We start from the raw sequence: 13,229 nt of genomic DNA, 5'->3' as shown, positions 1-13,229 counted from the left end.
GTGTCAGGAGGTATGGCCAGCTTTTTACCTGAGTACTAGTGATCCAAACTCAGGTGCACAGCCAGCACTCGGCTCACGCAGAGCCATCTCCTGAAGCACTGTTAATGTCAACTCTTTAGACATCTAACCCTGATTCTGTCAAACCTATTTTAAAATTAGTGCATGTCTATCTTTGGTATGTCTCCAGTATTTCACACTAAGTAGGCTATAAATGTTCACAGCCTGTTTGTTGTATGATGTTTTGTTTGTGTTCTGACAAATAAAGCTTGCCTGGAGATCAGAGGGCAGAGCTAGCCACTAGTTAATCATAGAGGCCAGGCAGTGGTGGTATACTCCTTTAATCCCAGCACTTGGGAGGAGGAAGCAGGAAGATCAGGAGTTCAAGGTTACCCTGGGCTCCACGAGATTGAACCAGTGTAAAGAGAAATAGAGTCCGGTGGTGGTGGCTCACACCTTTAATTCCAGCACTAGGGAGGTGGAGACAGGAATATAAGGTGGGTGGAGACAGGATCTCTCCCCTCTCCCATCCCATTTGGTCTGAGATTTCATAGAGGTAAGAAGTTTATAGTGGCTGCAGTTGAACCTAGGTCCTCTGGAACATCAATCAGTGCTCTTAACCACTGAGCCATCTCTCTCCTCTCCATCTCTTTCCTGGTGCATGCCAGTAGGATTTGCTGAAGGAAGTGGAGGCAGGAGTATCACGAGTTTGTGGCCAGCCTGGCTAGCTCAGTTGGTAGAGCATAAGACTCTTAATCTCAGGGTCATGGGTTTGTGTCCCACACTGGGCACCAGATATAGCGAGAAATCCATGGCGTTTGCTTAACAGGCAAAATAATTTATTAGAGGGAAAAACTCACTGTACAGAACAAAACAGTCACAGGTTCTGGAACGTTGTTCCAGCTGCCTGAGTCAGTCCCATATCCAAAACCACAAAGCAGAAAAGAGAACGCATATATGCATCTCAGGTCTTAAGGGTTGCTGAGAGGCCACGCCCCAGGGACGTGTTCTTCAAGGTCATAGGCAGGTAGAGCAGTTACCTGCTGCATCTCTAGGGGCAGTGCTTCGAGGTCATAGACAGAACAGCTATCCACTATAGGCTGCTGCTCTGCTTCTCTGATCTTTCAGTGTTCACCCTAACATCTGACTCTGGGTTTTTATTTATTAAGACTAATTAGGATCACACTTCAACAGCCCATTTCCTGAGATCTGTTTTGCACACTGCTTCCTTATACCCTGTTAGCCTTCAAACTTTTAATGTTTATGCAATATTTTCTCATTTCCTATTTTTGTCCTGCTATAATTAAGACATCAAAGATTTTTTAAAAAAATACTCTATCCAATGTAGAATAGGATTTTTTTTAAATAAAATTTTAATTGAAACTTTATTGTGAAAAAAAGCTTCCACATTAATCCCAGCACTTGGGAGGCAGAGGCAGTCAGATCTCTGAGTTTGAAGATAGCCTGGTCTATGTAGTGAGTTCAAGGACAGCCCAAGCTACATAGTGAAAATCCTAGCTCAAAACAAAACAAAAACAAAAAGAAGAACGAAAGAACTTGGAAATAAAAAAAATTACATACTCAAATTAGCTAGGTCAAAATTCTGAACATCTAAATGAGTACAGTTAGAATAGCTATTCTGAAATTATGAAGCTTCACATTAGATGTTAAGACTGTATTAGCAAATATATTTGTATGCACTTACCTTTCACCAAAAAGAAAGAAAAGAAAAAACCACCACAAGAGTTGAACCAAGAATAACAATTAGCTTGATACCCTCTTTGATGACTCAGATGCTGCTCCCTGTGTTCACTTCTTCCTCATCACCTGTTATGTGGACCCTTTCACGGCCTCCTTTCTGCATGTTATACTGTGCTCACATACATGCACACACACCATGGGCTAGGATCTACAGATGAACGAAAGCGTGTTTGTTTTTTCTTTCTGAGGTCACAGGAGGATGTCTAGTGTTCTCAGCATTGCATCCCCCGCTCCCGCCACAATGTGTAATCTTGATTAATGCTATACATTCCAAGTTCTTTGGTTTTTTTTGTTTTGTTTTGTTTTTAAAATAGGATTTTCTAGTCAGTGTTTTTTTGTTTTTGTTTTTAAATAGGATTTTCTAGTCAATACAGTTACCATAACTTATAAACCACGGGTTAAAGTATGATTTTGTTTTGCCCATATTTCTCCACTTCCTGTTCTCCTCCTTTACATTTCTTATTCTTTTTTTTTTTTTTTTTTTAAGGAACTTAGAGATTGTTTTCTCTGAATCTTGCCTCAGGTGCCCAAACTCTGTCAAAGTTGGAGGGGTCCTTGATCTGGGGTGATAGGGTACTTGCTCATTCTAGAGCCAAAGGAAAAGCCAGGCATGTACCCTTAAATAAGTCCTGCAGTAGGTTTTTAATAAGTACCTTTGAAATGTGGAAGTCAGGAAATCTCAGAGTTGAGCATTTTCCAGCTCAGTCAGAAATGCATAGGAAGATGTACGCAGAGACAGAGGAGTCTCAGTGATTTCAGTAAGGAGTTTGACAGCACACGCACAATCAGTGACTGAATTAAAGAGCCTCGAGAAGGAACAAACAGATTTCACTGTAGAGACTTCTTAGCTCTTGTGCGCAGGAGGAAGGACGGGCTAATCCACCTTCTTGGGCCCAGGAGTGCCTTAGTGTATACTTGGCATGTGTGAGGCCATGTCCTTCAGCCTCAGCACTGATAACAACAGAAACTAGAGGATGAACTTTTGTATTAAATGTCTAAAATTCATGTTTACTATCATATGTGCCTTCTTATTTTCACAGATACACATTTTAAATAATGTCATGTGCTCCTTTATGTACAGTTTACATCTTGGACTTAAAATTTTAACTGTTATGATTGTTTGCTCTGTTTTGTTGAGCAGGTATGAAAATCTATATTTTACAGATGAGGAATTTTATACTTGAAATCTTCATAAAATATATTCTCATAACATGCTATTCTTTTTATAAAAATTGTGTATCTTTAAGTTACAATAAAAGCCTTTCTCTTTACTGTGCATACAGGAAACCTCGACCCGTCTCCCAGCTGGTCGCACAGCAGGTTACTCAGCAGTTTGTGCCCCCTACCCAGTCAAAGAAAGACAAGAAAGACAAAGTAGAAAAAGAAAAAAGTGAAAAGGAAGCAACGAGCAAAAAGAACTGTCATAAAAAAACCAGGTAAGAAAATGTTTTGTGGTGTTTGAAAGAATAAAAATAACCATTTAATATTCTATTTCAAACTTTGATCATATTTCTATACACAAAATGAAAGTAAACTATTTTATCTCAATATAAAATGTCACAAATTTTTTCTGATCTTGAAAGTTATGTTGGAAATCAGAAAAGGTCAAAATAAAAGCTTAAATGTGAAGAGGCTTTCCTTGTTAGTAGATATTTAGAAGACATTTATGTCTGTTCTTTTTCCTTTAATTTAAAAAAAAAAAAAAAGAGGTACTTGAGATTCAGGAAAGTGTTACTCAGAATCATGAATGGATAGTTGGATGACCTTTGACCAGTGATCATGGTTGTGGATTTTGTCATAACCGTCAGTGTACTGCAGTGGAGTGAGAGGTTAGCGTAGCCTTAGCTTTATTTTATTTTATTATTTTGAAGATTTATTTATTTCATTGTTTATGTGTACGAGTGCTATACCTGCATGTAGTATGTGCATTGTGTGCCTGCCTGGTGCCTGCAGAGGTCAGAAGTGAATTTTACATCCCCTTGGACTGAAGTTAAGGACGTTGTGAACCAACACATGGATGCTAGGAATCAAACCTGGGTTCTCTTACCACTGAGCCATCCATCCAGCCCCCGCCTTAGCTTTTATCAACTGTCTTTGTGGTACAGTTGTGTTTTTGTTACCAGAAAACATCTGGAATAAAATTATTAAGCTACCTGCAAACTTGAGTATGATTTTAAAGCATGGTTAAACAATTACATCCAGGCTGTCAGCCATCTGTTATGTTGAAAGTTCATGAGTGATTTTGTTTGGATAATGTTAATGTGTATTAAAATATTTTGTGATGCTTTTATTACTTTTGCTTGGTTATTTAGTATGTACTGAGAAAAACTTGCTTAACATCTCATCTTTTTTGTGTTTAGACCAAGATTAAAAAATGTGGATCGGAGTAGTGCCCAGCATTTGGAAGTCACTGTTGGAGATCTGACAGTCATTATTACAGACTTTAAGGAGAAAGCTAAGTCAGCGCCGGCATCCAGTGCCGCTGCTGGGGATCAGCACAGCCAGAGCAGCTGCAGCTCTGACAACACTGAGCGGGGTGTGTCCAGGTCCTCCTCACCTCGAGGAGAAGCCTCATCCCTGAACGGAGAGTCTCACTAGCCGTTCTTGCTCCTCTTAGTCACGCCTGTCCTCCCATGGAAATACAGATTATGCCAAGAACTACCACATTTTCATGACAGACACATTCATGCATAACCATAATTTGAGTTTTACATGAAATATGAATTTTTCCGGGACTTATTAGATTTTATCGCAGTGTAAGCTACCAAACATTTCCAGATGTAACGTTTTGGTCTCTGCCGTTAAATGCCATGAAAATGTGGTTGACTTATTCATTATGCAGTGTTACTGGCAAGTCTGTTTTCACTTATAGTTTAGTGGATTCTAACACATAATGATTGAATTCTCTACTATTGGCATGTAATGAGTTTAAATTTTTTATTACATAGTGCAAGCTGCCTAAATATGTATTATTTGAGAATTGTGAGACAAATAGTTATATGTATGCAAGTCAGAGGTCAGTTAATCAACCGTTGCTGCAACAGGGTTTTCTCAATGGTTGTCCTCTTAATGCACCTGCTGGTACTTGGTGTGGTTAAATAGGAAAGTTGTTATGAAATAAAGAATTTGTATGAACCTTTGCCAATGTTTTCGACATGTTCTTACTAAATTATTATTTCTGAGTTATGTTTTATCCATTTTTGCAGTTTTTGTTAGTTTGCTTATTTTTCAAAGCATCAATTTATTGTAATGTTTACTAGCAGAATTGTAAACAATAAAACATGGATTGTTTAGCTTTCTAATTCAGGTTTAGTGCTATTGTCATTGAACACTGGTTTTCCCTGTATTCTCCAAGACATTAAAGTTAAAGAAGTATAAGCATCTGGCAGAAACCGAAAAGGACTTGCCATACTTGGAAAAGCTTTAACTTAATGATAGTTTATCACTGTTTTCCTGGTTCCAACCCTAGCCACAGTCATAGACACGTGGATCTATTAATTAATCTAATTAATATAAACATGGTAACTATCACACATAGTTGGGAAGGTAATCTCAAATCAGTTTAATTGGCCTTTTGCTAAATATAACAACTCGTATGAAAACCATAGTACCCTAGTTCCGATACAGCCTTCAATTTATGCCTTTATCAGTATCTTGAAATAAAAAGTATCTACAGCCCCACTCACTTATGTACAATTTCCAATAAAATATTTTTTATGACTCCAGATTTTGCATTTTGTTTACAACTAAATGAATGTTGTATTTGAAAATTCATCTTAGAAACCACATGCTGCATCTTAACTTCTATTAAATTCTTTTGTTTTCTCTAGCCATTTGCTTAATATATATCTACCTATAGGGGGCTTCTGAAATGTAAATCAACCTGAAGACAAGACCTAACTTGAATATAACCTATCACATAAAACATGCCATGATAACGTTTGAAGGAACAATAAAACTGTGGACCCTGAAAGTTGTGATATTTGGTTTCTCATGGTAATGTAACTCTGTTCAATTGCAGTACTTTTTATTGACACAGTGGTACTCTTGTAACATGCGAGTTGTGAATACAGTGTATTGCATACAGTAAAAGTCTGTGATGAAAACATACAGATACCTCATTCTTTAGTGTTGCTAAATGAAGATGTAAAACTCGTTTTATTCTAAGATACTTCCAATGGAATACCAACTATCTGGCGATGTTCATTTCAAACATGTTATTTTTACATTGTTTTTCATGTATAAATGTCTAGTATATCCAATTTTAAATACTTGTGATGGGAAATACTCTAGTTACTATGACAAAATAGTGATCATATATTTTCATAAAATATTTTTAATTTCTCTGCGAGAAAGAGCAGCATGAGAGGAGGTGAGGTTTTACCTGAGAAGTTACTCACCTGTTGGTGGGTGGAAGGCACAGTGGCGTGGAGAGTGAGTGCTGATGCCTGCTGCTGAGTCTCCTCTCGAGCAAACTTGAGAACATTCTCAAGCTTACTTCCCATCTGTACATCGGGGGTATCAATGGCCGTAGCTGATGAATGTGGTTCTAGGGAGGATTAAATGTTAACCCATATAAGATTCTTAACATCTCTCTAACGCACTGGTAAATGTGAGCCTTTACTATCATTATAGGTAAAATGCCATTAGAATACGTTTTTATAATCACATTATCGTAATGCTTCATAGATAATCTAAGAGAACAGTGTTTGCTCTGGTCCCAGAAAGACCGTCTCTCTAGACCCGAATCCTCTACACTCAGACTGGAGAAATGAACTGTGCTATCTAGCGTGGCATTTTGTTCTTCTTTCACCTTCCTTTATTTCAGTCTACCTCAAATATACCTTCATGTCAGGAAGACATGCAAATTCTATTAGTACATGCGCTTAATGTTAAAGTATGCAAGACTATTCAGAGCCAGGGCTTAGGGCACATTTGTAGCTGTTTTGTAAATTTGTAATGTAGTTTCATTAGTGTATTCTTTTATATTTTTTGGATTATTTTATGTGTATGAGTGTTTTGCTTGAATATATATGTGTGCACCATGTGCATGCCTGGTGCCCACAGAGTTTGGAAGAGGGTTTTGGATTCCTTGGAACTGGAGTTACAGAGAGTTGTGTGCTCCTGTGTGGGTGCTGGGAATCAAACTCTGGTTCTCTGCAAGAGCAGCAGGTGCTCTTAACCACTGAGCCATCTCTCCAGCCCCGTTAGCTGTGGGTTCTTTTAACCAAATTCTTTTACACTAGAAGAATTTGGATATTTTGAGAGTTTATTACCTTAGTGATAAGCAAAAATGAAGGTGTACTTTGAAGCACACAGGAATATACACTTTTACAACTTATTGTCGGATGGATGACTTAATGGCTCAAAGGTTTTAATTAAGGTTTAATTAAAGGCTTGATAAAGTGCTTTCCTAAAATTATAGTGGTAATAGCCCAGATGAAGTATAGTAATAGAAGAAAGAAAATCAACTAAGTTGATGGCATATGTCAACTTTCTTTTAGGTATAAATCCTCAGTGCCTAAAAGGATGTCCTTTTGTCATACTGTGTACATTCATGGTAAATGACTGAGTTGCTTGTTATACTTCCTTAGCAACTTACCTCCTTTTTGGAATCTTTGTAAGGATCTGATGTAGGAACTAGTCCCAGAAAGGAACCTTGGCTGTGTGATTTTACAGTGAAGTAAAAACAAGAATGTGTGTGTGTGTGTGAGGCAAGGATAGCAGTAAAATAATAATGCCTTGACTTCTTGCTATTTACCCTCTCAACCACCACCAATGAGCAGACGCCCGGAACAAAGAATGCAACAAAGCTGTACAGAAAATTCAGTGACGAAAAACGGCCAAAGGCCAGCAGTGAGAGGTGCCGAAAACAAGGACGATACTGATGATTTTCAAGAGCAGAAGGCAAGGGAGGCTTCTGCTCCACCTTAGCAAGCTGTCCTAACAGCATAGGAGGGAGAGTTGGCCTGGAAGACGGTGCGAACGGAACAAAGGAGAGAGGCAGAAAGAGTGTCAGGGTGGCTAGGCTTCTGGACTACACCTCACAGTGTCACAGTCTCTGGGGACATGTTAATGACATGCTAAGTCATCTTCATGACTAGTCATCAGCAGTTTCCTCAGCACTGTGTTTCATAATTTAGAGTGTTTTTTCAGCAAGCCAGTTCCCTGTAAGCTACTGCAGACAAATTTTCTTCATGTAAATAATTTTCAGAACACACACAGCTACTAGCACAGATTGTTTAAATATTAGGATTCCAGTGTACTAATTAGGCTTAGTCAGTGTAGATCATCTTGTCTTTATGAGCTGGGCTAATTCCTGACCATTTGAAATACTCTGAGAAGACCAGATGCTTCACTGGAAAATGGAAGAGTTCTGGAAGGTGTCAGTATGAGACATTTCCTATGTTTTCTGTGTCATGTGTGCATACGAGAGAGAGAGAGAGAGAGAGAGAGAGAGAGAGAGAGAGAGAGAGAGAGAGAGAGTGTGTGTGTGTGTGTGTGTGTGTGTGTGTGTGTGTGTGTGTGAGAGAAGTATGTTTGTGCAGGGGCTGCCAGTGTCATTCCCCAGGAGCTACCCACCAGGTTTTGTTTTTAATTTTTTAATTAAAAAAATTGAGACAGGGCCTCTCTTTGTCTCCCTGGCTGTCCTGGAACTCACTGTCTATACCAGGCTGGCCTTGAGCTAATGGACAAAGAGGTCTGCCTGCCACTGTCTCCTGAGTGCTGGGATGATAGGTGTGTGCCTGTGTTTGTCTGGTTTTCTTTTATATGTATGTGTGCTTGGTGTACCGTGGTGTCAGATCCTCTGGGACTGGAGTTACAGACAGTTGTAAACTAACATTTAAGTGCTGAGACTCGAACCCAGGCCCTCCGCAGGAGCAGTAAGATCAGCTCTTACCCACTGACCTTACTTTCTAGACCTCTACCTTGTTTATTGAGTCGAAGTTTCTTAGGGGTCGGTAGCTACCAACTCGGCTAGGCTGCTTGACTAGTGAGCCCAAGAGACTGCTTATCTCCACTGCCAGTCCTGGGTTACAAGTGTGGCTCACTGAATTTTTTCTTTTTCTTTTTCTTGTGTTTGGAGGTTCTGGAGAATCAGATGAGTCCCCATCCATGCTCTGTGTAAGCACCTTTCACCTGAGCTCCCCGGCTCTACCTTCTGCGTCTTTTCACAGGCCATAGCTTACCATCCAGTACTTGCCTGAATTTTCCTGATGTAGATTTTTGTCACATCAGTATTATTTAGTTGAGGATATTTATTAAATGTATTTTGGCTTTTAGTTACTGTTTCAAGGTTTGGTTACAAAGAGGCTAAAGACCAGGAATTCACATTTTTGAGATCTATAAATGCAGGCTACCCCTGTAACAATAAAAAAAATATGTACAAGACACAGAAATAGGGGAAGGAGTGCCTGGAACCTTTTTCTGAGAAAATTCCTCTAGGCCTGAAACATCACTGCAAGTCTGCACTAGAGGGTTGGGCCTCACTTTGGCGCTTGCGGTTCACCAAGTGTGACCAGTTGTTAGAACGCGCTGTGATTTGTAACTCCAGCTTGGATTGTCAAAACTTTGCCCTTGTAAGCAATGTAATTTGAGATGAATTATTTTCTAATTTATTGAATATATTTACTTTTATGTGTATGATTGTTTTGCCTGTATGTGTAGGTGCACAGCGTATAGTACCTGAGGAGGCAAGGAAGGCTGTTGGATCCCCTGGAACTGGAGGAATAGGTGGCTAAGAGTCGCCCTGTGGCTGCTGGAAACCAAACCCAGGTCCTCTGCAAGAACTGACTGAGTTTTTCTTAACCCCTGAGCCATTTTTTTCCCCTTAATTTTTTAAAAGTAAGGTCTCATTTCCTTTTTTATGAAGGTATTGAAGAGAGCAACTGTATTACTGTCCAATTAGAAATCTTCCTCAGACCGATTTCATCAAGTTTACTTCATCTGAGAAATCAGTTTGCCATTTTCTTGCAGGCAATTCAGATGGTTAATTGATTATTCTCAATTTTTGATGTAGTTGTAAGAAATTTTAGCTAAAATTGGCTGTTTTAATAATTTATGTAGGACTCAATGGTTGTAGTCTTAACTTATTTATTATTTGTTACCAATTCTGACTTTATGCATTTCTTTTGTTCTTTTAAACTGTCTCAACTCCTGTGGATAAATAGGACTTAAAGTTAGTAATTAAAAGTATTTTTATGTGTTATGCTTATGTGTGTATCTGGGCACCCGTGTGTGCCTGGAGCCTGTGGGGGTCAGAAGAGAGCGCTGGATCCCTTGTCCCTGCACTGGAGCTCCAGAGGCTTGTGAACCATCACGTGGGTGCTGGGTCCTGAACCCAGTGGTTCCTCTGCAACAGTCACAGCTCTCAATCACTGAGCCGTCTTTCCAGCTCCTTTATACTAGTAATTAAAAATGGTTTTATTTCTAAGCGTGAGGATAAGGCAAAGGTGGTAAACTTGGGGCAAGAATCTGGTGCCTCTGCTTCCTTCCCCTGCTGTTTCTGAGGAGTGACTCCTAGGGCCTGAATCTTTTCATCTGATGACTAATAGAAGAAAGCTACCTTCTGGCCATCACCTTTCTGTAAACTTTTAATAGGAAAATACAGAAGCTACATTGAGGACCAAGATTTAATAATCTGGGGTTCCCCATGGGTGTTGTTCCTGTTATTCCCTTCGCTTCATAATTGTAGCAGCATTGAGATGGCGCTGTGCCTACTTGAGGGTGGGGAATTAAGCAAAAATGAGACTATCTGGACAGTAGGAAACGAGCTTGGGAGGAGAGAGGCAAGGAAGACTGAAACAGTGAGCACGTCTTCACATGGAGCAAGTTTGAGTTTTCAGAAAAGGAGCACAGTGAGAGCGTCAGGCCCAGGAGGGCTAATGTACAGAATAGAGAGGACCATATATCTAGCACAGAGTGAGATAGTCTGAAGGACACTCAACTTTTCCTTGCTTTTGAGACAGGGTCTATCTCTGTAGCAGCCCTGGAACTTGCTGTGTAGACAAGCATGGCCTTGAATTCACAGAGCTACCTGTCTTAGCCTTCCGATGGCTGGCACCAAAGTCATGCTTCACCACATCCAGCCAAATGTTTGTTTTTAATGTTGTATTTTGTTTGGACACAGGGTCTTGTTTAATTATCCAGGCTGGTCCCGACCTCGTAAACCTCCCATTTCAGCTTCTCCAATGCTAATAGTAGAGGTGTGTACTCCCACAGATATCTAAGAATCATTTTCTCATTACTAAAATACTGATATGTCGATATGAAAAGAATATGGGGGAACAGAGGCAGTGCAGCACACCTGTAACCCTAGCCAGCACTTAGGAGGCCTAGGCAAGAGGATTTCTCCTATAGGATTACTTCTTTTTAAATAAACACTCAAAGGTAGAAATGAGGAGGAAATAATAGAAAGGACTGTATACATATTTGAGTGGCCAAGGAGAGGGATGAATGGAAAGAATGAGAGGAGAGAACACCAACATTTAAAATTGTTATTTTTAATTACATATGTGTGTGTCTGTGTGCATGTGAAGTCCAGAAGAGGCCATGAGGTCCCCTGAAACTGGAATTACAGGTGCTTGTGAGCTGCGCAAAATGGGTACTGGGAACAGAATGCAAGAGCACTATGAAGTCAATCTCTGAGTCATCTTTCTAGCCCCATACCTTCTAAAATAGAAGACTTAAGATTTGGTGCAAGTCCACAGTCAGTTTTCTATCCCAGAGATCTTTTGTGTAGTTTTAGAAAAAGAAAAGAAATTACCACTTTCAAATTTCATTTCCTGTCCTTGCCTACAGTGTTACCACCTCTAATATGCCTGATTTTAAATTCACTCACATTTGTTCTTTTGAGTTGAATTTGGATTTTCCCAGCCTGTCACTGGAAAGTTAAAGATTGTTGTTCTAGAGATAGACTTGGAACACATACATACAATAAATGAAAGAAATCCACTTGATGTTGAAATAGGTAAAGGTGTTTTCAGTAACAAAAGTCAATTTTGGATTATAAAAATGTGAGTGAATCCTGGCCAGAAAGCAACACACAGCGACTCCTCCCCTTTCCAGCTAACCAGGACTTGGTGTGTAGGCAGTACAAAGGTTTTTATTTTTAGAAGGAACTTAAAAGATGACATGGCATGGTCATGAACCCCTATGTCAAGCACATGATTATTCTGTATGCTATAGATTCCCTGGCTTTAACAATCTGAGTCAAGAGATCACTCCTCATTTTTCCCACATGTAGTTTCTTTTTGGGAAAAAAAAAAAAAAAAGCTGTTCTTAGAAACCTTTTCTTTTCTTTAAAATGGGGCACACTCTGTTGCCCAGTTTGATCTGGAACTCACTGTGTTGACTAGGCTGGCCTTGAGCTTATGGAGGTACCCCTGTCTCTGCCTCCAGGGTGCAGGAATTAATATGGAAATCATCAAGCCAGCTTTACTCGGTGTCTTTTAAATGGACCATTCTTTGCCTGGATACTCGCTCTAACTCTAGCTAATACCTCCACATCATCCCATTTTCCATTCTTGTTAGTGCCCTTGTAAAGTTCTATACTTTTAAAAATCTTTATTTCTCTAAGAATTGTAAGGTGTATTAGAAAGATGTAGTACTCTCTCTGTTTTTACTGGCCTGTCTCCCTTTTGAGGGTAGGACACTCCTTTTATTCCTGAATACTGTGCATCTGAGCCTCTTGTCTGACATGTAGAAAATATGCAATAAATATTTATTGAATGAACAAATGTATGCTTTCTTTGTCTTCACGCATCTTTGATAGTTCACTGGATTTCTTTTTTTATTTTTATTTTTTTAGGTAAGGCAAGACGTTTAATCCTTAAATCAAGGAAACAGCCCGCGCGCGGTTCATCTAGTGACTCCCATGGTTGCAGAGCCAGCTTTTGGTGTGGGGTTGAAAGCTGCTGTGCCCACACATTGTCCTTTGTGGACAAACTTCTCAGTGACCCAGATGCAACTTGAACGATTCAATAGTGTGGTTTTTCTCATGAAGTGTGTGTGTGTGTGTGTGTGTGTGTGTGTGTGTGGCATTTTAAGTGTGTTTTTAAGTATGCATGTATTTTAAGTGTATGCTTTTAAGTGTGTGTCTATATATTCTTAAATGTGTGCATTTTACCTGTATTTGTCTAAAAAATGTTTGCGTTTTAAGTGTGTGCATTTCTAAGTGTGCATTCTAAAGTATTTAGCTGTTTAAATGTATTTTTGTGTGCATTTAAAGTACATTTTAAAGTGTGTGTTTAAGCCTCAGTTTTGGCTCTGAATCCACTTTCTCCAATCTCTGTTCCAACCTTCACTGCAGCCAGAATTGCTCTCTAAAATGCAAATGTGATCATGTTACTTCCTTCCTTAAAAAAGCCTTCACGCAGATCAAGTTCGAACTCCCAGGAGTTTGCTGAGGCCAGGCACTGTAACTGCCAACCCCCTCTGCAGTCTTATCACTCCTCGGGTTCACTCTTGCA

At 39.5% G+C, this 13,229-nt stretch overlaps 1 protein-coding gene across 4 annotated transcripts in view; it reads left to right on the top strand.

The window, feature by feature from the left end:
* The window catches only part of Yaf2 (YY1 associated factor 2), a 64,872-nt gene extending 59,004 nt beyond the window's left edge, over positions 1-5,868 (top strand). For 3 of the 4 annotated variants that reach the window (XM_036208571.1, XM_036208572.1, XM_036208573.1), the window contains exons 3-4: positions 3,042-3,194; positions 4,119-5,868. In XM_036208571.1, the coding sequence (XP_036064464.1) occupies positions 3,042-3,194; positions 4,119-4,356 (391 nt within the window). In that variant the 3' untranslated portion in view covers positions 4,357-5,868. Of the gene's footprint in view, positions 1-3,017; positions 3,195-4,118 lie in introns of all 4 variants that reach the window. The other variant, XM_036208574.1, reaches the window with a different exon arrangement.
* The last annotated feature ends 7,361 nt before the right edge of the window (positions 5,869-13,229 follow it).

Source organism: Onychomys torridus, chromosome 16 (assembly GCF_903995425.1).
Source record: "Onychomys torridus chromosome 16, mOncTor1.1, whole genome shotgun sequence".
In the NCBI taxonomy this organism is placed as follows: domain Eukaryota; kingdom Metazoa; phylum Chordata; class Mammalia; order Rodentia; family Cricetidae; genus Onychomys; species Onychomys torridus.
Note: the sequence above shows the minus strand (reverse complement) of the source record. Positions and strands in the feature narration are given on the sequence as shown.